Here is a 25,366-nt window from a genome sequence, read left to right as displayed (position 1 = left end):
AAACGAAACTGTTTGTAGTTTCTTGTAAAAGTAGCAATAATAATATCCTTTACAGAACAATTATTTTAAAGATGGTGAATTAGAGTAGTGTTAGGGGATATAAAAGTGAAATATAAAAGTGTTACATTAATTTTAAATCAAACAAATACATTCTGTATGGGATGTTGATGTTTTGAAATTTTTAACTCTAAACGCAAATATCTCGAAATCTATAAGTTTTCCGCGGCTATATATGTATATATTCTTGATCTGGAGGATCTGCTCTATCCGCCCATATCCATTTTATTTTCGAAATCCTGGGATTGTATTCTAAAGTTTTCCCTAATTTTCTTTATTGGCGTGCATGATCAGCTTAAGACAAGGGAACGTAGTAAAATAATTTATCGGCGACAACTTGAATTGATATTTATCGTTCCAGTGTAACATCAACTAACAAATTAAAATGATACAGTGGAGTTAGATAAAAAGATATGTTAAAACATTTGTTAGTGGTTATTATAGCTATTTCTGCTTGTGGTTTTCTTTACGGGATATATAATTATAATGTAGAAGTTGAGTCCAATGCTTGTCAAATGACGTACATGTTTGCACCACCTCAGTTCTCGGTATGTACTAATTGAAGAAATAGCTCGGCTTTAGTATAGCGTCCCGAATTCGGGTATAAAATGGGTATGGGCGGATAGATATATTATCCAGTTTAAGAATATATTAATATATCCGCAGGAGATTAATGGTCAATTCACATAGAACTGTTTTGACAGTGATGTACGCTTTTGTATGAGTACGTTCACATAAAAAGTTTTCGACGGGAAGCCAAGCAGAATCGGACAACTCCAATCTTTTTATGCTTTGCCAATTAACCGTCGCCATTTTTTTAAGTTCAATGAGGCAAACTCTGTAAATTTTAGAATAGCATTCTCCGAATTCGGGGATATAATGGGTATCTACGGATAGAGTGGTTCTCCAGATAAAGGATATACCTATATGCATACTTATTTTGGGTCGGCTTTAGAATAACGTCCCACGCTTTTGTGGATAAAATGGGTATGGGCGGATAGAGGAGATCCTCCAGATCAAGAATATATAGTCGCGGGAAACTTATAGTTTTCGAGATATTTACGTTTAAAGTTGAAAATTTCAACTATTTAAAGTACGTATTTTTGCGATTTAAAATGATTTATACACTTATATTTTTCACTTTTATATCCACTAACACTTGAATAATTCGTTTTTATAATTTTTTTTTATATTAGATGCTGCAAAAATAGCTTTATTTCAATATTTAAATCATTCTGCAATTTTATTAATTTTGACAATAACAAAATGGTTGTGAATGTCAAAACATCAGTGTTGCCATACTAATATATTTTGTAAACGAAGAAAAATAAAATAAACAGAGAGATTGTACCCTAGATACAGGAAACAACGCAAAAATAATTTCTGCGCGTAAAAACTTTGGTACACCCCGGTGTTGGATTCACCAGGGTTATTTTTTTTGAAGCGCGGCCTAAGGCCGCCAACGCAAAAAGAAGTTCTGCGCGAAAAATATTTTGATACACCCCGGTGTTGGACCGACCAGGGTTATTTTCTTTGAAGTGCGGCCGAAGGCCGCCAACGCAAAAAGAAGTTCTAAAAGTTAAAAGTAATATTGTCATAGAGGGTATAACATAATACTTAACATCAATGCTTTGTAATAGTTTATTTCTCTAGGTTTCTCTTCCCGCCCATACCCACACTAAAGTTTTCCCCTTATTTTTGCTGAAGTATGTGTTTTGAGATATATACATTTAAAGTTAAAAAATTCAACAATTTTAAGTGTTTCTTTCATTTATAATGATTTTACCCAAATATTTTTAATTTGTGTGTATACTAAAACTTCACTAAGGAATAAAGAAAACAGATAATAACCCAATAGCAGGACATAAATAACGCGTTATTAGTTTTAGGAAAACTTTAGAATACGGTTTCAGGCTTTCGGGGATAAAATGGGTATAGGCGGATAGAGGAGATAAGAATATACATACATATATAGATATAGCCGTGGGAAACTTATAGTTTTCAAGGTATTTACGTTTAAAGTTGGAAATTTCAACTATTTAAAGTACGTATTTTTTCGATTTAAAATGAAATATACACTTATATTTCACTATTATATCCACTAACACTTCTCTAATTCGGTTTTACACATTTTTTTACATAATATATTTCAAAAATAGTTCAATTCAATATAAAAATCATTGTTAAATTTGATTAATTCTGACAATAACGAAAGGGTTGCAAAATGTGAAATAACCAGTCCTACCGTATCGACATCTTTTGCAAATCAACTAAAATAAATTAAAACAGATAATACCCCAAATACAGGAATCCAAAACCTAGAAAAATAAAAGGGTCGGCTTTAGTATACCATCCACGATTTCAAGGTTAAGAGGGTTATTATTGGATAGAGGATAGGATAGGAGATTCTCCAAATCACGAATATATATAATTATAGCCGCCGAAAACTTATAGTATTCGAGATACTTCACTATAATGTTTCTACATATTTATTTCATATTAATTATTTTAATATTTGCTTTAAATAAACATTTTATTTCAACACAATTTTTGTTATATGCACAATAAAAAATGTGTTCTATATTGACAGATAATAAGTGTTGCCATATCTATTCTATATATATATATATTTATATTTTGCAAACGAATTAAAATGAATAATAGAGGATTATACGCCAAATACATAAACTATGTTGTTGTTGTTGGTGTTGTAACGGTTATCTAGTCCCCGCTTGGATGGTAAGTGATAGTTTGATTGTCGTCGAGGTCATCTAACGGGTGGCCCAAGAAACGGGCTGTTTCGACGGGGTCGTACCATAGGGAAAAGGGTGTTAGATGAGTTGGGTTTGTTGGGCATGCAAAGAGGTGGTTAGTATCATGCGGTTCCTCATTGCAGGCAGCACATATGTTTAGTATGTCGGGGTCTATTCTGGATAAGTAGGAGTTTAACCTGCTACAATATCCAGAACGAAGTTTAGCGAGGGTCACTCTGGTTTCGAGGGGCAACTCGAGCTCTATGTCTGCTATAGGTGGTGGTTTAACTCCTAGTACGCCATTCACTGAGAGGGAGTCGATAAAGGTCTTAATGGCTCCACTGTGAATGGCGGTCAGTGCTTGTCTGTAGCTCGTTGCGTCCGAAGTCTTGTCGGCGTACTGTCTAATGTCGTCGACGTAATAAAGGAATGACCTCTTGATTTTCCTAGGAGGCGGTTCCGTTTCAATCAGGCGACTGCAGGGGTGATTTATGCGGAAACACCTTAGCAGTAACTGCTTGGAGAGGAGCTCGTTATGTTCCTTAACCGGAAGCATAAGGGCCTCACTATGTAGGTGTTCGATTGGGGACATCAAGAGGCACCCCGTGATAGTCCGGAGTGCAGTGTTTTGACAAAACTGAAGCTTCCTCGTCTGTGTTACACTACATCCAGGCGACCAAATTGGTGACGCGTAGTTTGGGACCGGCCGGCCGATTGCCTTGTAAGTTGCCAACCACGTTTCTTTGTCTTTTCCACAAGAACTGCCGACAAACGACTTGAGGATTTTGTTGCGGCTCTGTACTTTGGCAGTTATCGCGGTCGTGTGGGAAGTGAAGGAGCACATACTGTCCAATGTGACGCCTAAAATTTTAGGGTTATTAACTGTCAGAATTTTTGTGCCATCGACTGAAATGTTCAGGTCCAGTCTGTACTCCTTCGTCCAATTTGTGAAGATGGTCCCTGTGGATTTAGTGGGGAAGAGTGTTACGCATCTTGCACAGAAGAAGCGAGAAAGATCGGAGAGGTAGCTGTTTACTTTTGAGCACATGCCATCGATTCCATTGGCCGACGTCAATATCGTGCAGTCATCAGCGTACGAGGTCACTGTATAGAAATTAAACAGTAGTGGAGAGAGGACACCACCCTGCGGAACCCCCTGTTTAATTTTTCTAAGTTTGGAGTTTTGACCTCGAAATAGTACGGATGAATCCCGGTCGCTCAGGTAGTTCATAGTCCACCGCTTCAGCCCTGGAGGGAGCGTTGATTGTTCCAGGTCCTCAAGTAGGGTTGCGTGATTGACTGTGTCAAAAGCTTTTGACAAGTCCAACGCTACGAGGATCGTCCTCTCGCAGGGTGGCTTCTGGTTCAGGCCATGAACTATCTGGGCGTTTATGACGCTAAGTGCTGTGGTGGTGGTGTGCACTTTTCGGAAGCCATGCTGATGGTCTGCTAGACTAAGGTGGTGAGTGAATGACGGGAGGAACAAGACCTCCAGTGTCTTCACTACTGGGGAAAGGAGAATTATCGGGCGATAAGACTCCTCTTTGTTGGCGGGTTTCCCAGGTTTCAGTAGTGGGACCACTCTTCCGACTTTCCACACATCGGGTATTTGAAGAGTGGATATCGACAGGTTGAGGGTCTTGGTGAGATAATTTACTCCCGTTGAGCTTAGATGTTTTAGCATCAGCATGTTTATTCCGTCATTGGCCCAATGGATGTAGACGATTTGGACTATGTGATGACACTCTGAACCTCCCCATCGGTGAAAGTTAGTGGTGCGCAGTCTTTTGGCATTTCGCGCAGCTGTTGGGTAACACATCCTTTGCCCTTGTCGGTCGAAGCGTACAGTTGTTGTTGTTGTTGTAACGGTTACCTAATCCCCGTTTGGGTGATAAATTCTAGATTCGTTGTCGTCGAGGTCATCTAACGGAAGGCCCAGGAAACGAGCTGTTTCGACGGGGTCGGACAATAGGGAGAGGGGTATTAGATGAGTGGGGTTTGTTGGGCATGCAAAGAGGTGGTTAGTGTCATGCGGAGACTCATTGCACGCAAGACATGCATTGCATGTTGGGGTCTATTCTGGATAAGTAGGAGTTTAGCCTGCTTCAGTGTCCAGAACGAAGTTGCGCGAGGGTCACTCTAGATTCGCGAGGCAACTCGAGCTCTGTGTCTGCTATGGGTGGTGGTTTGACTCGTATTACGCCATTCACTGAGAGGGAGTCGGTGAAGGTGTTAATGGCTCCACTGTGAATGGCGGTCAGTGCCTGTCTGAAGTTCGTTGCGTCCGAAGTCTGGTCGGCGTACTGTCTAATGTAGTCGACGTAGTCAAGGAAGGACCTCTTGATGTTCCTAGGAGGCGGCTCCGCTGCAAGCAGGCGACTACAGGGGTGGTTTCTACGAAAACATCCCAGCAGAAACTGCTTGGAGAGGAGCTCGTTATGTTCCTTAACCCGAAGCATACGGGCCTCACTATGTAGGTGTTCGATTGGAGACATCAAGAGGCATCCCGTGATAGTCCGGAGTGCAGTGTTCTGGCAGGTCTGAAGCTTCTTCTTCTACGTGTCACTGCATCCAGGCGACCATATTGCGGCTGCATAATTAAGGACCGGCCGGCCGATTGCCTTCTATGTTGCCAACAACGTTTCTTTGTCCTTTCCCCATGAGCTGCCGGCAAGCGACTTGAGGATTTTGTTGCGGCTCTGTACTTTGGCAGTTATCGCGGTCGTATGAGGAGTGAAAGAGCACAGACTGTCCAAAGTGACGCCTAAAATTTTAGGGTTATTTACTGTCGGAATTTTTGTGCCATCGACTGAAATGTTCAGGTACAGTCTGTACTCCTTCGTCCAATTTGTGAAGATGGTCGCTGTGGATTTGGTGGGGGCGAGTGTTAGGTTCCTTGCAGAGAAGAAGCGAGAAAGATCGGAGAGGTAGCCGTTTACTTTTGAACACATGCCATCGATTCCATTGCCCGACGTCAATATCGTACAGTCATCAGCGTACGAGGTCATTGAAATTCCCGCTGGTGGCTGGGAATAGTTTTGAAATATAGAAACTAAACAGTAGCGGGGAGAGGACACCGCCCTGCGGAACCCCCCGTTTAATTTTCCTGAGTTTTGACCTCGAAACAGTACGGATGAATGCCGACCGCTCAGGTAGTTCATAGTCCACCGCTTCAGCCCTGGAGGGAGCGTTGATTGTTCCAGGTCCTCAAGTAGGGTTGCGTGATTGACTGTGTCAAAAGCTTTTGACAAGTCCAACGCTACGAGGATCGTCCTCTCGCAGGGTGGCTTCTGGTTCAGGCCATGACCGCCATATCTGGGCGTTTATGACGCTAAGTGCTGTGGTGGTACTGTGCACTTTGGTGAGGTAGTTTACTCCCGTTGGGCCTAGGTGTTTTAATATCAGCATGCTTATTCCAACAGGGCCGATGGATTTAGACGATTTCGCCTTTTTGATGACACTTTGAACCTCCCCATCGGTGAAAGTAAGTGGTGCGCAGTCTTTTGGCATTTTGCGCAGCCGTCGGGTAACACATCGTTTGGCCTTGTCGGTCGAAGGGTGCAGTATAAACTGCCGGCTAAAGTAGCTCGCGCACTTCTTCGGGTCCGAGGAGGCATGGTCATCGAATTGAATTTCAACCCGATCGTCATGTCTCCTCGGATTTGACAGGGCCTTGACAGTAGTCCAAAGCTTACTCACACCGGTGGAGAGGTTGGAGGACTTCAGGTGCTCTATCCATTTTGTCCGCTTATGATGATCTACCATTTGCCGAATCTCCAAATTGAGATCCCTTATTCGGGGATCGGCATGGCGTAAGGTGTCGCGCTCGTTTGCTAATACTGCTACTTCGGCTGGGAAGTTTGGGCGGAGTTCCGCAATTCTTCCAGCCGGTATGAAGCGAGCAGTAGCAGCAGCGATCACCTTACGGAATTGACGGTCGCCAACGGTGACGTCCGTAGGAATGGGTAGTGCGTTGAAGGTGCTCTCAGTAAATTCTGTGAAGCCGACCCAGTTAGCTTTGTTAAAGTTAACATAGGCGCGGTTATCCACAGAAATAAAGTCAGGAGGTTTCTCGATCGAGATAATTATGGGCAGATGGTCTGATGCAAGAGTTAGCATAGGTCGCCAGGTTATACTATTTATCAGACCACCGCTAGCGATGGTAATATCTGGCGAGCTATTACAGGTGCCCATAATTCTGGTGGGGGCTTCGTCATTCATTGTGCAGAATGTCGAATCGTCTATCTGTTCCGCCAGCTCCATCCCCCTACGATCGTTTGACAGGCAGGAATGCCAAAGATCGTGATGCGCGTTAAAGTCGCCTAGCACCAGACGGTTTTCACCACGAAGTAGCGCATCTATATTCGGGTGATATCCTGTTGGGCAACATGTAACTAGGGGGATGTATATATTAAATATTTCGAGCTCGACATCGCCTGACCGGACAGCTATACTTTGACATTCTAGGGTGGTGTCCCTGCGGTCGATGTCAACATCGATTAGACGATATTGCACGGTGTTGTGCAATATGAAGGCTAGGCCTCCACCATTATCCCGCTCGCGATCCTTACGTAAAACGTTGAAACCTGCACAACTCAGAAGATCTGAGCGGCTGTTTAACTTGGTTTCTTGGACCGCAGCTATCGTTATGCGCTCCCGGCTCATAAATGCAACTATCTCCTCGATCTTACTCTGGAGTCCGTTGCAGTTAAATTGTAAGAGTCGCGTTTGTCGCGGGTGTCCAGTCGTGATTCTAGGGGTGAGAGGGGTGCGTGTAGGTGGTGGTTGTTGCAGCTGTGCTATCCGCATGGGCGGTTGTCGCACTGTGGTGTTGGTTGGCGACGCCACTGTATTAAGATTTTAGTTGTTGTTGTTGTTATAACGATTATCTAATCCCCGTTTGGGTGATAAATTCTAGATTCGTTGTCGTCGAGGTCATCTAACGGAAGGCCCAGGAAACGAGCTGTTTCGACGGGGTCGGACCATAGGGAGAGGGGTGTTAGATGATTGGGGTTTGTTGGGCATGCAAAGAGGTGGTTAGTGTCATGCGGAGACTCATTGCATGCAGGACATGTGTTTGGTATGTCAGGGTCTATTCTGGATAGGTAGGAGTTTAACCTGCTACAGTATCCAGAACGAAGTTGCGCGAGGGTCACTCTAGATTCGCGAGGCAACTCGAGCTCTGTGTCTGCAATGGGTGGTGGTTTGACTCGTATTACGCCATTCACTGAAAGGGAGTCGGTGAAGGTGTTAATGGCTCCACTGTGAATGGCGGTCAGTGCTTGTCTGAAGTTAGTTGCGTCCGAAGTCTGGTCGGCGTGCTGTCTGATGTCGTCGACGTAGTCAAGGAAGGACCTCTTGATGTTCCTAGGAGGCTGCTCCGCTGCAAGCAGGCGTCTGCAGGGGTGGTTTCTGCGAAAACATCCCAGCAGAAACTGCTTGGAGAGGAGCTCGTTATGTTCCTTAACCGGAAGCATACGGGCCTCGCTATGTAGGTGTTCGATTGGGGACATCAAGAGGCACCCCGTGATAGTCCGGAGTGCAGTGTTCTGACAAGTCTGAAGCTTCTTATTCTGCGTGTCACTACATCCAGGCGACCATATTGCGGCTGCATAATTGAGGACCGGCCGGCCGATTGCCTTGTATGTTGCCAACAACGTTTCTTTGTCCTTTCCCCATGAGCTGCCGGCAAGCGACTTGAGGATTTTGTTGCGGCTCTGTACTTGGGCAGTTATCGCGGTCGTGTGAGGAGTGAAAGAGCACAGACTGTCCAAAGTGACGCCTAAAATTTTAGGGTTATTTACTGTCGGAATTTTTGTGCCATCGACTGAAATGTTCAGGTCCAGTCTGTACTCCTTCGTCCAATTGGTGAAGATGGTCGCTGTGGATTTAGTGGGGGAGAGTGTTAAGTTCCTTGCAGAAAATAAGCGAGAAAGATCGGAGAGGTAGCCGTTTACTTTTGAACACATGCCATCGATTCCATTGCCCGACGTCAATATCGTACAGTCATCTGCGTACGAGGTCATTGAAATTCCCGCTGGTGGCTGGGGGAGTTTCGAAATATAGAAATTAAACAGTAGCGGGGAGAGGACACCGCCCTGCGGAACCCCCTGTTTAATTTTCCTGAGTTTGGAGTTTTGACCTCGAAATAGTACGGATGAGTGTCGACCGCTCAGGTAGTTCATGGTCTACCGCTTCAGCCCTGGAGGGAGCGTTGATTGTTCCAGGTCCTCAAGTAGCGTTGCGTGATTGACTGTGTCAAAAGCTTTTGACAAGTCCAACGCTACGAGGATCGTCCTCTCGCAGGGTGGCTTCTGGTTCAGGCCATGAACTATCTGGGCGTTTATGACGCTAAGTGCTGTGGTGGTACTGTGCACTTTACGGAAACCATGCTGATGGTCTGCTAGGCTCAGGTGGTGGGTGAATGACGGGAGTAACAAGGCCTCAAGTGTCTTCACTACTGGGGAAAGGAGAGTTATCGGGCGATAAGATTCCCCTTTGTTGGCGGGTTTCCCAGGTTTCAGCAGTGGGACCACTCTTCCGACTTTCCACACATCGGGTATTTGAAGAGTGGATATCGACAGGTTGAGGACCTTGGTGAGGTAGTTTACTCCCGTTGGGCGTAGATGTTTTAACATCAGCATGTTTATTCCGTCAGAGCCGATGGATTTAGACGATTTCGCCTTTTTGATGACACTCTGAACCTCCCCAACGGTGAAAGTAAGTGGTGCGCAGTCTTTTGGCATTTTGCGCAGCCGTCGGGTAACACATCGTTTGGCCTTGTCGGTCGAAGGGTGCAGTATAAACTGCCGGCTAAAGTAGCTCGCGCACTTCTTCGGGTCCGAGGAGGCATGGCCATCGAATTGGATTTCAACCCGATCGTCATGTTTCCTCGGATTTGACAGGGCCTTGACAGTAGTCCAAAGCTTACTCACACCGGTGGAGAGGTTGCAGGACTTCAGGTGCTCTATCCATTTTGTCCGCTTATGGTGGTTTACCATTTGCCGAATCTCCAAATTGAGATCCCTTATTCGGGGATCACAGGGATCGGCATGGCGTAAGGTGTCGCGCTCATTTGCTAATACAGCTGCTTCGGCTGGGAAATTAGGGCGGAGTTCCGCTATTCTTCCAGCCGGTATGAAGCGAGCTGTAGCAGCAGCGATCACCTTGCGGAATTGACGCTCGCCAACGATGACGTCCGTAGGAATGGATAGTGCGTTGAAGGCGCTCTCAGTAAATTCTGTGAAGCCGACCCAGTTAGCTTTGTTAAAGTTAACATAGGTGCGGTTATCCACAGAAATAAAGTCAGGAGGTTTCTCGATCGAGATAATTATGGGCAGATGGTCTGATGCAAGAGTTAGCATAGGTCGCCAGGTTATACTATTTATCAGACCACCGCTAGCGATGGTAATATCTGGCGAACTATTACAGGTGCCCATAATTCTGGTGGGGGCTTCGTCGTTCATTGTGCAGAATGTCGAATCGTCTATCTGTTCCGCCAGCTCCATCCCCCTACGATCGTTTGACAGGCAGGAATGCCAAAGATCGTGATGCGCGTTAAAGTCGCCTAGCACCAGACGGTTTTCACCACGAAGTAGCGCATCTATTCATCGTCGATTAGACGATATTGCACGGTGTTGTGCAATATGAAGGCTAGGCCTCCACCATTATCCCGCTCGCGATCCTTACGTAAAACGTTGAAACCTGCACAACTCAGAAGATCTGAGCGGCTGTTTAACTTGGTTTCTTGGACCGCAGCTATCGTTATGCGCTCCCGGCTCATAAATGCAACTATCTCCTCGATCTTGCTCTGGAGTCCGTTGCAGTTAAATTGTAAGAGTCGCGTTTGTCGCGGGTGTCCAGTCGTGATTCTAGGGGTGAGAGGGGTGCGTGTAGGTGGTGGTTGTTGCAGCTGTGCTATCCGCATGGGCGGTTGTCGCACCGTGGTGTTGGTTGGCGACGCCACTGTATTAAGATTTTAGTTGTTGTTGTTGTTATAACGATTATCTAATCCCCGTTTGGGTGATAAATTCTAGATTCGTTGTCGTCGAGGTCATCTAACGGAAGGCCCAGGAAACGAGCTGTTTCGACGGGGTCGGACCATAGGGAGAGGGGTGTTAGATGATTGGGGTTTGTTGGGCATGCAAAGAGGTGGTTAGTGTCATGCGGAGACTCATTGCATGCAGGACATGTGTTTGGTATGTCAGGGTCTATTCTGGATAGGTAGGAGTTTAACCTGCTACAGTATCCAGAACGAAGTTGCGCGAGGGTCACTCTAGATTCGCGAGGCAACTCGAGCTCTGTGTCTGCAATGGGTGGTGGTTTGACTCGTATTACGCCATTCACTGAAAGGGAGTCGGTGAAGGTGTTAATGGCTCCACTGTGAATGGCGGTCAGTGCTTGTCTGAAGTTAGTTGCGTCCGAAGTCTGGTCGGCGTGCTGTCTGATGTCGTCGACGTAGTCAAGGAAGGACCTCTTGATGTTCCTAGGAGGCTGCTCCGCTGCAAGCAGGCGTCTGCAGGGGTGGTTTCTGCGAAAACATCCCAGCAGAAACTGCTTGGAGAGGAGCTCGCTATGTTCCTTAACCGGAAGCATACGGGCCTCGCTATGTAGGTGTTCGATTGGGGACATCAAGAGGCACCCCGTGATAGTCCGGAGTGCAGTGTTCTGACAAGTCTGAAGCTTCTTATTCTGCGTGTCACTACATCCAGGCGACCATATTGCGGCTGCATAATTGAGGACCGGCCGGCCGATTGCCTTGTATGTTGCCAACAACGTTTCTTTGTCCTTTCCCCATGAGCTGCCGGCAAGCGACTTGAGGATTTTGTTGCGGCTCTGTACTTTGGCAGTTATCGCGGTCGTGTGAGGAGTGAAAGAGCACAGACTGTCCAAAGTGACGCCTAAAATTTTAGGGTTATTTACTGTCGGAATTTTTGTGCCATCGACTGAAATGTTCAGGTCCAGTCTGTACTCCTTCGTCCAATTGGTGAAGATGGTCGCTGTGGATTTAGTGGGGGAGAGTGTTAAGTTCCTTGCAGAAAAGAAGCGAGAAAGATCGGAGAGGTAGCCGTTTACTTTTGAACACATGCCATCGATTCCATTGCCCGACGTCAATATCGTACAGTCATCTGCGTACGAGTGGCTGGGGGAGTTTCGAAATATAGAAATTAAACAGTAGCGGGGAGAGGACACCGCCCTGCGGAACCCCCTGTTTAATTTTCCTGAGTTTGGAGTTTTGACCTCGAAATAGTACGGATGAGTGTCGACCGCTCAGGTAGTTCATGGTCCACCGCTTCAGCCGTGGAGGGAGCGTTGATTGTTCCAGGTCCTCAAGTAGCGTTGCGTGATTGACTGTGTCAAAAGCTTTTGACAAGTCCAACGCTACGAGGATCGTCCTCTCGCAGGGTGGCTTCTGGTTCAGGCCATGAACTATCTGGGCGTTTATGACGCTAAGTGCTGTGGTGGTACTGTGCACTTTACGGAAACCATGCTGATGGTCTGCTAGGCTCAGGTGGTGGGCGAATGACGGGAGTAACAAGGCCTCAAGTGTCTTCACTACTGGGGAAAGGAGAGTTATCGGGCGATAAGATTCCCCTTTGTTGGCGGGTTTCCCAGGTTTCAGCAGTGGGACCACTCTTCCGACTTTCCACACATCGGGTATTTGAAGAGTGGATATCGACAGGTTGAGGACCTTGGTGAGGTAGTTTACTCCCGTTGGGCCTAGATGTTTTAACATCAGCATGTTTATTCCATCAGGGCCGATGGATTTAGACGATTTCGCCTTTTTGCTGACACTCTGAACCTCCCCAACGGTGAAAGTAAGTGGTGCGCAGTCTTTTGGCATTTTGCGCAGCCGTCGGGTAACACATCGTTTGGCCTTGTCGGTCGAAGGGTTCAGTATAAACTGCCGGCTAAAGTAGCTCGCGCACTTCTTGGGGTCCGAGGAGGCATGGCCATCGAATTGGATTTCAACCCGATCGTCATGTTTTCTCGGATTTGACAGGGCCTTGACAGTAGTCCAAAGCTTACTCACACCGGTGGAGAGGTTGCAGGACTTCAGGTGCTCTATCCATTTTGTCCGCTTATGGTGGTTTACCATTTGCCGAATCTCCAAATTGAGATCCCTTATTCGGGGATCACAGGGATCGGCATGGCGTAAGGTGTCGCGCTCATTTGCTAATACAGCTGCTTCGGCTGGGAAATTAGGCGGAGTTCCGCTATTCTTCCAGCCGGTATGAAGCGAGCTGTAGCAGCTCACAATTCCCACAACAGCCGGTTCTGCGATACCGGAATTGACCCGGATTTTATCCGGCCAAGGGCTGTTATTTCGACGATCTAACCCTGTTTGGATCGGTAAGTTTTAGATTAAGTTTGTCGTCACTGGAGCAACGCCTAGCAGCAGGGTTGCTCCGTATCCTCCTGACCCGTGTTGGCATCGAGTCCAACCCGGGCCCCGAGGTATTCTACTGCTGCGTATGCGCAAAAAGGCTCCATCCAAATTCCACCTCGGTTAGGTGCAATACATGCAATGGATGGAGCCATCTTAAGACCTGCTCGGGCCTTAAGACACACAGGGAGTGGACCACGAGTTACGTGGCCCCATGCTGTCAACGCAATAATGCGACATCTGCCTCAACGGCCGTGCAACCTGCACCATGTTCGCGCACTGCGCTGCCACTCCAGTCGAGTGGCCAAAATAGGACCTCCACGGTCCTAAGGAGCTCACAAAGACAGCACAACTCCCAATCTGACCAACCTCCCCCCCCACCTTCATCCAGCTCCAATCCCCGTGCGAGAACCACACAGCAACTCCTGGTTCCTCGCACAGTCTGTTCCGAGTGTCAGACCATAATACGCCGGAATGTCACATCAGTCAAGTGCAATTCTTGTACTGGCTGGTGTCACTTTCTGTCGTGTTCTGGCCTGCGCACCACACGAGAGTAGAGTGCGTCGTATGTTGCCCCATGCTGTGGGAGTCTGCCCCCGCAATCACAAACAGTGGCGTCGCCAACCAACACCATAGTGCGACAACCGCCCATGCGGATAGCACAGCTGCAACAACCACCACCTACACGCACCCTACTCACCCCCAGGATCACGACTGGACACCCGCGACAAACGCGACTCTTACAATTTAACTGCAACGGACTCCAGAGCAAGATCGAGGAGATAGTTGCATTTATGAGCCGGGAGCGCGTAACGATAGCTGCGGTCCAAGAAACCAAGTTAAACAGCCGCTCAGATCTTCTGAGTTGTGCAGGTTTCAACGTTTTACGTAAGGATCGCGAGCGAGATAATGGTGGAGGCCTAGCCTTCATATTGCACAACACCGTGCAATATCGTCTAATCGATGTTGACATCGACCGCAGGGTCAGGTCCCCTAGAATGTCAGGGAATATCTGTCCGGTCAGGCGATGTCGAGCTCGAAATATTTAATATATACATCCCCCCAGTTACATGTTGCCCAACAGGATATCACCCGAATATAGATGCGCTACTTCGTGGTGAAAACCGTCTGGTGCTAGGCGACTTTAACGCGCATCACGATCTTTGGCATTCCTGCCTGTCAAACGATCGTAGGGGGATGGAGCTGGCGGAACAGATAGACGATTCGACATTCTGCACAATGAATGACGAAGCCCCCACCAGAATTATGGGCACCTGTAATAGCTCGCCAGATATTACCATCGCTAGCGGTGGTCTGATAAATAGTATAACCTGGCGACCTATGCTAACTCTTGCATCAGACCATCTGCCCATAATTATCTCGATCGAGAAACCTCCTGACTTTATTTCTGTGGATAACCGCGCCTATGTTAACTTTAACAAAGCTAACTGGGTCGGCTTCACAGAATTTACTGAGAGCACCTTCAACGCACTATCCATTCCTACGGACGTCATCGTTGGCGAGCGTCAATTCCGCAAGGTGATCGCTGCTGCTACAGCTCGCTTCATACCGGCTGGAAGAATAGCGGAACTCCGCCCTAATTTCCCAGCCGAAGCAGCTGTATTAGCAAATGAGCGCGACACCTTACGCCATGCCGATCCCTGTGATCCCCGAATAAGGGATCTCAATTTGGAGATTCGGCAAATGGTAAACCATCATAAGCGGACAAAATGGATAGAGCACCTGAAGTCCTGCAACCTCTCCACCGGTGTGAGTAAGCTTTGGACTACTGTCAAGGCCCTGTCAAATCCGAGGAAACATGACGATCGGGTTGAAATCCAATTCGATGGCCATGCCTCCTCGGACCCGAAGAAGTGCGCGAGCTACTTTAGCCGGCAGTTTATACTGCACCCTTCGACCGACAAGGCCAAACGATGTGTTACCCGACGGTTGCGCAAAATGCCAAAAGACTGCGCACCACTTACTTTCACCGATGAGGAGGTTCAGAATGTCATCAAAAAGGCGAAATCGTCTAAATCCATCGGCCCTGACGGAATAAACATGCTGATGTTAAAACATCTAGGCCCAACGGGAGTAAACTACCTCACCAAGGTCCTCAACCTGTCGATATCCACTCTTCAAATACCCGATGTGTGGAAAGCCGGAAGAGTGGTCCCACTACTGAAACCTGGGAAACCCGCCAACAAAGGGGAGTCCTATCGCCCGATAACTCTCCTTTCCCCAGTAGTGAAGACACTTGAGGCCTTGTTACTCCCGTCATTCACCCACCACCTGAGCCTAGCAGACCATCAGCATGGTTTCCGTAAAGTGCACAGTACCACCACAGCACTTAGCGTCATAAACGCCCAGATAGTTCATGGCCTGAACCAGAAGCCACCCTGCGAGAGGACGATCCTCGTAGCGTTGGACTTGTCAAAAGCTTTTGACACAGTCAATCACGCAACGCTACTTGAGGACCTGGAACAATCAACGCTCCCTCCACGGCTGAAGCGTTGGACCATGAACTACCTGAGCGGTCGACACTTATCCGTACTATTTCGAGGTCAAAACTCCAAACTCAGGAAAATTAAACAGGGGGTTCCGCAGGGCGGTGTCCTCTCCCCGCTACTGTTTAATTTCTACATTTCGAAACTCCCCCAGCCACCAGCGGGAATTTCAATGACCTCGTACGCAGATGACTGTACGATATTGACGTCGGGCAATGGAATCGATGGCATGTGTTCAAAAGTAAACGGCTACCTCTCCGATCTTTCTCGCTTCTTTTCTGCAAGGAACTTAACACTCTCCCCCACTAAATCCACAGCGACCATCTTCACCAATTGGACGAAGGAGTACAGACTGGACCTGAACATTTCAGTCGATGGCACAAAAATTCCGACAGTAAATAACCCTAAAATTTTAGGCGTCACTTTGGACAGTCTGTGCTCTTTCACTCCTCACACGACCGCGATAACTGCCAAAGTACAGAGCCGCAACAAAATCCTCAAGTCGCTTGCCGGCAGCTCATGGGGAAAGGACAAAGAAACGTTGTTGGCAACATACAAGGCAATCGGCCGGCCGGTCCTCAATTATGCAGCCGCAATATGGTCGCCTGGATGTAGTGACACGCAGAATAAGAAGCTTCAGACTTGTCAGAACACTGCACTCCGGACTATCACGGGGTGCCTCTTGATGTCCCCAATCGAACACCTACATAGCGAGGCCCGTATGCTTCCGGTTAAGGAACATAACGAGCTCCTCTCCAAGCAGTTTCTGCTGGGATGTTTTCGCAGAAACCACCCCTGCAGACGCCTGCTTGCAGCGGAGCAGCCTCCTAGGAACATCAAGAGGTCCTTCCTTGACTACGTCGACGACATCAGACAGCACGCCGACCAGACTTCGGACGCAACTAACTTCAGACAAGCACTGACCGCCATTCACAGTGGAGCCATTAACACCTTCACCAACTCCCTTTCAGTGAATGGCGTAATACGAGTCAAACCACCACCCATTGCAGACACAGAGCTCGAGTTGCCTCGCGAATCTAGAGTGACCCTCGCGCAACTTCGTTCTGGATACTGTAGCAGGTTAAACTCCTACCTATCCAGAATAGACCCTGACATACCAAACACATGTCCTGCATGCAATGAGTCTCCGCATGACACTAACCACCTCTTTGCATGCCCTACAAACCCCACTCATCTAACACCCCTTTCCCTATGGTCCGACCCCGTCGAAACAGGTCGTTTCCTGGGCCTTCCGTTAGATGACCTCGACGACAACGAATCTAGAATTTATCACAGAAACGGGGACTAGTTAACCGTTACAACAACAACAACAACCGGTCAGCCGATTGCTTTATAAGTCGCCAGCAACGTTTCTTTGTTTTTTCCCCAAGAGCTGCCGGCAAGCGATTTGAGAATTTTATTGCGGCTCTGTACTTTTTCAGTTATCACGGCCTTGTAAGGAGTGAAGGGGCACAGGCTGTCAAATGTAACACCTAAAATTTTAGGGTTGTTGACCGTCGGTATTTTAACGCCATTGACTGAAATGGTTAGATCCAGAAAAACTTATGACGGGAATTCCCTAATCTAAAAATTACATACCCGCCATTAATATTTTCAAGGCCAACTTTATGACTGGAAGTACTTTTTTAAGCCATATTTTTTCTATTTATTACGAAACATTTTTATATATTTCTTGTTTTAAATAAAATGATTTTCGAATTTAATCCTTTGTGTAGGTAAATATAAAAAAGTAAAAGTAACTCCAAGTTTGTTAAAAGTCATTTATATTATATATGGTATATAATTACGTTTAATACTACCAAATGTTATTAAATATTTAAATAAAATATTTTTGAGTTTCTTATTTTTATTCTTATCCACCAATGTCCAAAATATTATTACACGCAAAATATAGATAACAAAATTCAAATTTCTGAACGAATCGTATATAAATATTAATTTGAAATCGAGCAGCGAGCAAACAAGAACACAAAGCATGCACCCGATCACGAGCAGCACAGACCCTTCGTCTCTCCTTGTCGTTTTCTCGCTCACAATAAACCGGTTTGGGTGACGAAAGAAGTCATCTGTGAACTGACACCAAGTCTCCTGCGGCTATTATATATCTATACATACATATACATCTCTATCCGCCCATACCTATTTTATCCTCGCATTTAACATTTATCATCAAGTCTTTATTATTATTGGTTAAATTTTAGAATACCCTCCCCCGAATTCGGGATTATATAATATAATATATTTATACACACATACATATATAAATAATTCTAATTCAATATTTAAATTTTTGTTTATATTAAATCTTCCAATAACAATAGGGTTGAGTACTAACAAATAATCAGTGTTACCACTGTCTCTCTAAGAATTTTGCAAACATTGCCGGGAACAAACACCACAATATTAGCTTTTCACGTAGAACTCTTTTCTGCATACTGACTTATAGTTTTAGACTTATTTGTATTTAAAGTTGAAAAATTGTAAAAGTAATGCGCGCTTTTTCACTATGTTTAACACACTTTGCACACATTTTTCAATTAATATATTTTTAATACACTGTACACATTGAAATATATCCAAAATATAGACTGGGCCTTCGAATAGGAATCTCGGAATAGTTTCAGCTGACTGGTTTTTGAGATATTTGCATTTAATGTTTAAAAATTCAACTATTTAAAGTGCGCGTTTCTTTGATTTATAATGAATTTTGCACTTATATTTTTAACTTTTGTAATCCCTAACACTTCACTAATTCGTTTTTACACATTTATTTGTATTCAATGATTTATTTATTCATAGGTTGTTGTTGTTGTTGTTGTTGTTATAACGATTATCTAATCCCGGTTTGGGTGATAAATTCTAGATTCGTTGTCGTCGAGGTCATCTAACGGAAGGCCCAGGAAACGAGCTGTTTCGACGGGGTCGGACCATAGGGAAAGGGGTGTTAGATGAGTGGGGTTTGTTGGGCATGCAAAGAGGTGGTTAGTGTCATGCGGAGACTCATTGCATGCAGGACATGTGTTTGGTATGTCAGGGTCTATTCTGGATAGGTAGGAGTTTAACCTGCTACAGTATCCAGAACGAAGTTGCGCGAGGGTCACTCTAGATTCGCGAGGCAACTCGAGCTCTGTGTCTGCAATGGGTGGTGGTTTGACTCGTATTACGCCATTCACTGAAAGGGAGTCGGTGAAGGTGTTAATGGCTCCACTGTGAATGGCGGTCAGTGCTTGTCTGAAGTTAGTTGCGTCCGAAGTCTGGTCGGCGTGCTGTCTGATGTCGTCGACGTAGTCAAGGAAGGACCTCTTGATGTTCCTAGGAGGCTGCTCCGCTGCAAGCAGGCGTCTGCAGGGGTGGTTTCTGCGAAAACATCCCAGCAGAAACTGCTTGGAGAGGAGCTCGTTATGTTCCTTAACCGGAAGCATACGGGCCTCGCTATGTAGGTGTTCGATTGGGGACATCAAGAGGCACCCCGTGATAGTCCGGAGTGCAGTGTTCTGACAAGTCTGAAGCTTCTTATTCTGCGTGTCACTACATCCAGGCGACCATATTGCGGCTGCATAATTGAGGACCGGCCGGCCGATTGCCTTGTATGTTGCCAACAACGTTTCTTTGTCCTTTCCCCATGAGCTGCCGGCAAGCGACTTGAGGATTTTGTTGCGGCTCTGTACTTTGGCAGTTATCGCGGTCGTGTGAGGAGTGAAAGAGCACAGACTGTCCAAAGTGACGCCTAAAATTTTAGGGTTATTTACTGTCGGAATTTTTGTGCCATCGACTGAAATGTTCAGGTCCAGTCTGTACTCCTTCGTCCAATTGGTGAAGATGGTCGCTGTGGATTTAGTGGGGAAGAGTGTTAAGTTCCTTGCAGAAAAGAAGCGAGAAAGATCGGAGAGGTAGCCGTTTACTTTTGAACACATGCCATCGATTCCATTGCCCGACGTCAATATCGTACAGTCATCTGCGTACGAGGTCATTGAAATTCCCGCTGGTGGCTGGGGGAGTTTCGAAATGTAGAAATTAAACAGTAGCGGGGAGAGGACACCGCCCTGCGGAACCCCCTGTTTAATTTTCCTGAGTTTGGAGTTTTGACCTCGAAATAGTACGGATGAGTGTCGACCGCTCAGGTTGTTCATGGTCCACCGCTTCAGCCCTGGAGGGAGCGTTGATTGTTCCAGGTCCTCAAGTAGCGTTGCGTGATTGACTGTGTCAAAAGCTTTTGACAAGTCCAACGCTACGAGGATCGTCCTCTCGCAGGGTGGCTTCTGGTTCAGGCCATGAACTATCTGGGCGTTTATGACGCTAAGTGCTGTGGTGGTACTGTGCACTTTACGGAAACCATGCTGATGGTCTGCTAGGCTCAGGTGGTGGGTGAATGACGGGAGTAACAAGGCCTCAAGTGTCTTCACTACTGGGGAAAGGAGAGTTATCGGGCGATAAGATTCCCCTTTGTTGGCGGGTTTCCCAGGTTTCAGCAGTGGGACCACTCTTCCGACTTTCCACACATCGGGTATTTGAAGAGTGGATATCGACAGGTTGAGGACCTTGGTGAGGTAGTTTACTCCCGTTGGGCCTAGATGTTTTAACATCAGCATGTTTATTCCGTCAGGGCCGATGGATTTAGACGATTTCGCCTTTTTGCTGACACTCTGAACCTCCCCAACGGTGAAAGTAAGTGGTGCGCAGTCTTTTGGCATTTTGCGCAGCCGTCGGGTAACACATCGTTTGGCCTTGTCGGTCGAAGGGTGCAGTATAAACTGCCGGCTAAAGTAGCTCGCGCACTTCGGGTCCGAGGAGGCATGGCCATCGAATTGGATTTCAACCCGATCGTCATGTTTCCTCGGATTTGACAGGGCCTTGACAGTAGTCCAAAGCTTACTCACACCGGTGGAGAGGTTGCAGGACTTCAGGTGCTCTATCCATTTTGTCCGCTTATGGTGGTTTACCATTTGCCGAATCTCCAAATTGAGATCCCTTATTCGGGGATCACAGGGATCGGCATGGCGTAAGGTGTCGCGCTCATTTGCTAATACAGCTGCTTCGGCTGGGAAATTAGGGCGGAGTTCCGCTATTCTTCCAGCCGGTATGAAGCGAGCTGTAGCAGCAGCGATCACCTTGCGGAATTGACGCTCGCCAACGATGACGTCCGTAGGAATGGATAGTGCGTTGAAGGTGCTCTCAGTAAATTCTGTGAAGCCGACCCAGTTAGCTTTGTTAAAGTTAACATAGGTGCGGTTATCCACAGAAATAAAGTCAGGAGGTTTCTCGATCGAGATAATTATGGGCAGATGGTCTGATGCAAGAGTTAGCATAGGTCGCCAGGTTATACTATTTATCAGACCACCGCTAGCGATGGTAATATCTGGCGAGCTATTACAGGTGCCCATAATTCTGGTGGGGGCTTCGTCGTTCATTGTGCAGAATGTCGAATCGTCTATCTGTTCCGCCAGCTCCATCCCCCTACGATCGTTTGACAGGCAGGACTGCCAAAGATCGTGATGCGCGTTAAAGTCGCCTAGCACCAGACGGTTTTCACCACGAAGTAGCGCATCTATATTCGGGTGATATCCTGTTGGGCAACATGTAACTGGGGGGATGTATATATTAAATATTTCGAGCTCGACATCGCCTGACCGGACAGCTATACCCTGACATTCTAGGGTGGTGTCCCTGCGGTCGATGTCAACATCGATTAGACGATATTGCACGGTGTTGTGCAATATGAAGGCTAGGCCTCCACCATTATCCCGCTCGCGATCCTTACGTAAAACGTTGAAACCTGCACAACTCAGAAGATCTGAGCGGCTGTTTAACTTGGTTTCTTGGACCGCAGCTATCGGTTGGTCAGATTGGGAGTTATGCTGTCTATGTGAGCTCCTTAGGACCGTGGAGGTCCTATCTTGGCCACTCGACTGGAGTGGCAGCGCAGTGCGCGAACATGGTGCAGGTTGCACGGCCGTTGAGGCAGATGTCGCATTATTGCGTTGACAGCATGGGGCCACGTAACTCGTGGTCCACTCCCTGTGTGTCTTAAGGCCCGAGCAGGTCTTAAGATGGCTCCATCCATTGCATGTATTGCACCTAACCGAGGTGGAATTTGGATGGAGCCTTTTAGCGCATACGCAGCAGTAGAATACCTCGGGGCCCGGGTTGGACTCGATGCCAGCACGGGTCAGGAGGATACGGAGCAACCCTGCTGCTAGGCGTTGCTCCAGTGACGACAAACTTAATCTAAAACTTACCGATCTAAACAGGGTTAGATCGTCGAAATAACAGCCCTTGGCCGGATAAAATCCGGGTCAATTCCGGTATCGCAGAACCGGCTGTTGTGGGAATTCATAGGTTGTCTCTTTCAATGCTACCTCTTCTATTTGTATCCTATTTTTTTTATTTTGGTTAGCAGTACGGTATATTGGATACCGAATCTGTTAACAGTCTGTTAGTTGCAACAATGCATGTGTTACCTAAAATGTTAGCTATGTGTTACCTCTGCTATTTACATGTGTGAGCGAATGGGTTCGCTGTTTGTTATTCATAACATCAATATCAGTTACCCTAAGAGCTATTGTTTTGGTTAGCAGTTTCTTACCTCTAACATAGAAACATGTTAACGCATTTATTACACATTTGTTAGCAGTAACAAGCATGGCTGTTACTTTATTTTCATCAACGTGTTTACTTAAACTAATTAATTAATACCATATATGTATATATTTAATTTATATTAATACATATATATATAGTAGTAAAAGTATATAATCAGGGGTGTTGTAGAATCTGATAGTTGTCGGAATCTGAATTGAAACCGATAAATAAATGTAGTAGGTGTCATGTATTCAGATATTAATGGTTTGACGTTGGAAACAGAAATTGTATCGGTTTTGTTATCAGAAACCAAGCTACAATATAGTCGCTGACAGATTTGAAATGTTAGTTGAGAAATTAATTTATATTATTGTTACGATCTATATATTTTGTTATATATATAGAGAAAACACAAAATGTCATAATTATTGAGTTTATGAAAAAAATCTAGATATTTAACGAGAATTTACAAAACATAATAAACGTAATCTAACACCCAAATGTTTTAATATATATTCCTTTTGATATTTTCATTGCTTTTTTCTTCCAATAAAATAAAAGCTAAAATAGCGAAACTCATTGAAAACTTTAGTAGACTTTATTCAGTATTTAAAATTTATTGCTAGTTTTGTCACATTAGTAAACGGCTGATTCGAATATTGGTTTAACATACATATGTTTGAAAATACGAAAATTTAATCAGATTTGGCTTGCAATACTAACAACTACGCCAATATGTCTTGGATTCCACAACACCCCTGAATAATCCAATATATATTAGATATGTGCAGTTTAAATATAAATATAAACACTTAAGATTTATACTTAAACAAGTAAAGTACGTCTAACAATACAATCTTATAAACCATTACTTATACTACAATTATAAATGTATTTGCATCAAAAATATGATTTGGTCCCTTAACTACGATAATGCACCATGTCATACTACATTAGTTCTTCACCGGTTTTTTATACCAAAAACTCGACTACACATGATTTAAGCGCCTGTTTCATATTTCTATAGGTATATCACGTTGTTTTGCAAAATGGGACATTTGAGCTATTACAGCATAGGAATAACATCGGTGCGAAGATTCACATCAGTTATATGGCATTGGTCATCTTTTGCTTTTAATTTTAAACACAAACACGATAACCGTCGAGTAATAACTCTAATACCAGTCAGAAGGTACTAAAACATTGGCGATTTAGTATCTCCCAGCTAGGTACAAGGTCTCTTCATTTAATTCCTTATGTATATGTAACTAAATATGTATTACCTGTAGATCTCCGAAAGTTGTATTCAGTCCAATTTACGCTGGTCACCAAATAGTTGCCCAATACCAATGAAAATACCAGCGACGCGCCCAACACTTTCTGATAGCGATGTTGTTTTTAAGGGGGGTCGACTCTCGTCTATATTTAAGACCTTTTCCAGGTCTGACATGTCATCACCAATACGTTGAAACTCTTTTTTACATTGTGTTTAATAACGTTCCGCCGTGCCATTAGATAATGCTAAAAGATTTCGTACCAAAATATCCATTGTATGTGTGAACTGTGAACAACTTTCCATTTGAGCATATAACGGGTGTTTTTTCGAGGTATAGAACTTTAAGTTGGCATTACTGTTCAAGATGGCGACCGATTTAACAGCTGTCAAGTGCTGTCAGTTTGGTTTGGCAATTCATCATGAATAGACTCACGCCTGAACAACGCTTGCAAATAGTGCAATTTTATTTCGAAAAGAATGGTTCTGTGTTCATTGGTCCGTACTTCTTCAAAAAGATGATGACCAGAACGTTACAGTCAAGGGTGATCGGTATAGAGCCATGATTACTAACTTTTTTATTCTTGAATTGAACAACCATGATGTCCAGGAGCTGTGGTTCCAACAAGATAGCGCAACATGTCACACAGCACGTGCCACAGTCGATTTATTGAAAGACACGTTTGGTGACCGCATAATTTCACGCTTTGGACCTGTGAATTGGCATCTTGTGATTTAACACCGCTAGACTACTTTCTGTGGGGTTATGTAAAGTTATTGGTCTATGCGTATAAGCCACAAACGCTTAACCATTTGGAAGACAACATTCGCCGTGTTATTGCCGATATACGGCCACAAATGTTGGAAAAAGTCATCGAAAATTGGACGTCTAGATTGGACTACATCCGAGCCACCCGTGCCTGTCATATGCCAGAAATCATATTTAAAATGTTGTTTTATTGCAATTTTTTTTATACCTCTAAAAAACATCCTTTACAAGCGAATGCAACAATGTCTTTTCAGGCGGTGATATGTCCCAACAGTAAGACAGTCCCACATATTTGTCCTTTCCGGCTTTGCATTGGCTTGATTTCCACATCTTGTCATCACTGCATTGCAGGTCAAGAAATGGTGCCACCCTCCCATTGTGACAGTACCGGATGACGGAACACACAATCACATGTCATAATCTATAAATTCTTGCAATTGAACCAGTCGATGCTCCACAAATTGTTCTTCTTAACGTTCAGAAAATTTCTTATCTGGCAACGGTGGCATGGAAATGAGCCAATATTCGTGTAACCAATCAAAATGCTTGTATCGTCTTGATGTCTGCAATAGAATTATGTTGAAATTGCAGTTGACGCATAATAAAATACCTATGAATCCGAACTTTTGCCGAACATACCAGACTTTTTTAATGTTTCTGTGTAATTGCTAGCGGAATGTGAGTGCGTTAGCGTGTCCTGCGTGATTACTAGTATTTGTCCTACCACTAGGCCCTACTTACGAATAAGTTTCATTGTCATCATCCCAATTGACTTTCCAGTCATCATATTCATCAGCAGTTTGATCATTTGTGGATTTGTTTGAGTTTGATTTCGCCTTCGTGTTTTATCTATGCAGATATTTTATTTAACCTATGATAAGGTAACCAAACAAAATGTTAAAGTATCAGCTGATGGCATTTTCTAACCAGAAAACGATTTTAAGTTAAGATGAAGAAATCTACTTTTAATTTTTTGCAAAAATGAACTAGAAGAAAAAGTTTTTAATAAAAAATTCCAAT

At 45.1% G+C, this 25,366-nt stretch overlaps 1 protein-coding gene and 1 pseudogene across 1 annotated transcript in view; one reads left to right on the top strand and one right to left on the bottom strand.

The window, feature by feature from the left end:
- The first annotated feature begins 395 nt into the window (after nucleotides 1-395).
- Nucleotides 396-25,366, top strand: part of LOC106624525 (GPI inositol-deacylase) — a 48,218-nt gene continuing 23,247 nt past the window's right edge. Inside the window, exon 1 of the mRNA XM_036372072.2 lies at nucleotides 396-605. Coding sequence (XP_036227965.2) covers nucleotides 471-605 — 135 coding nt within the window. The 5' untranslated portion in view covers nucleotides 396-470. The remainder of the gene's footprint in view (nucleotides 606-25,366) is intronic.
- LOC106624524 (uncharacterized) lies at nucleotides 20,649-25,329 on the bottom strand (annotated as a pseudogene).

The sequence above is a fragment of the Bactrocera oleae genome, chromosome 5, assembly GCF_042242935.1.
Source record: "Bactrocera oleae isolate idBacOlea1 chromosome 5, idBacOlea1, whole genome shotgun sequence".
NCBI lineage: Eukaryota > Metazoa > Arthropoda > Insecta > Diptera > Tephritidae > Bactrocera > Bactrocera oleae.
This window is presented reverse-complemented; position numbering and strand designations above follow the sequence as displayed.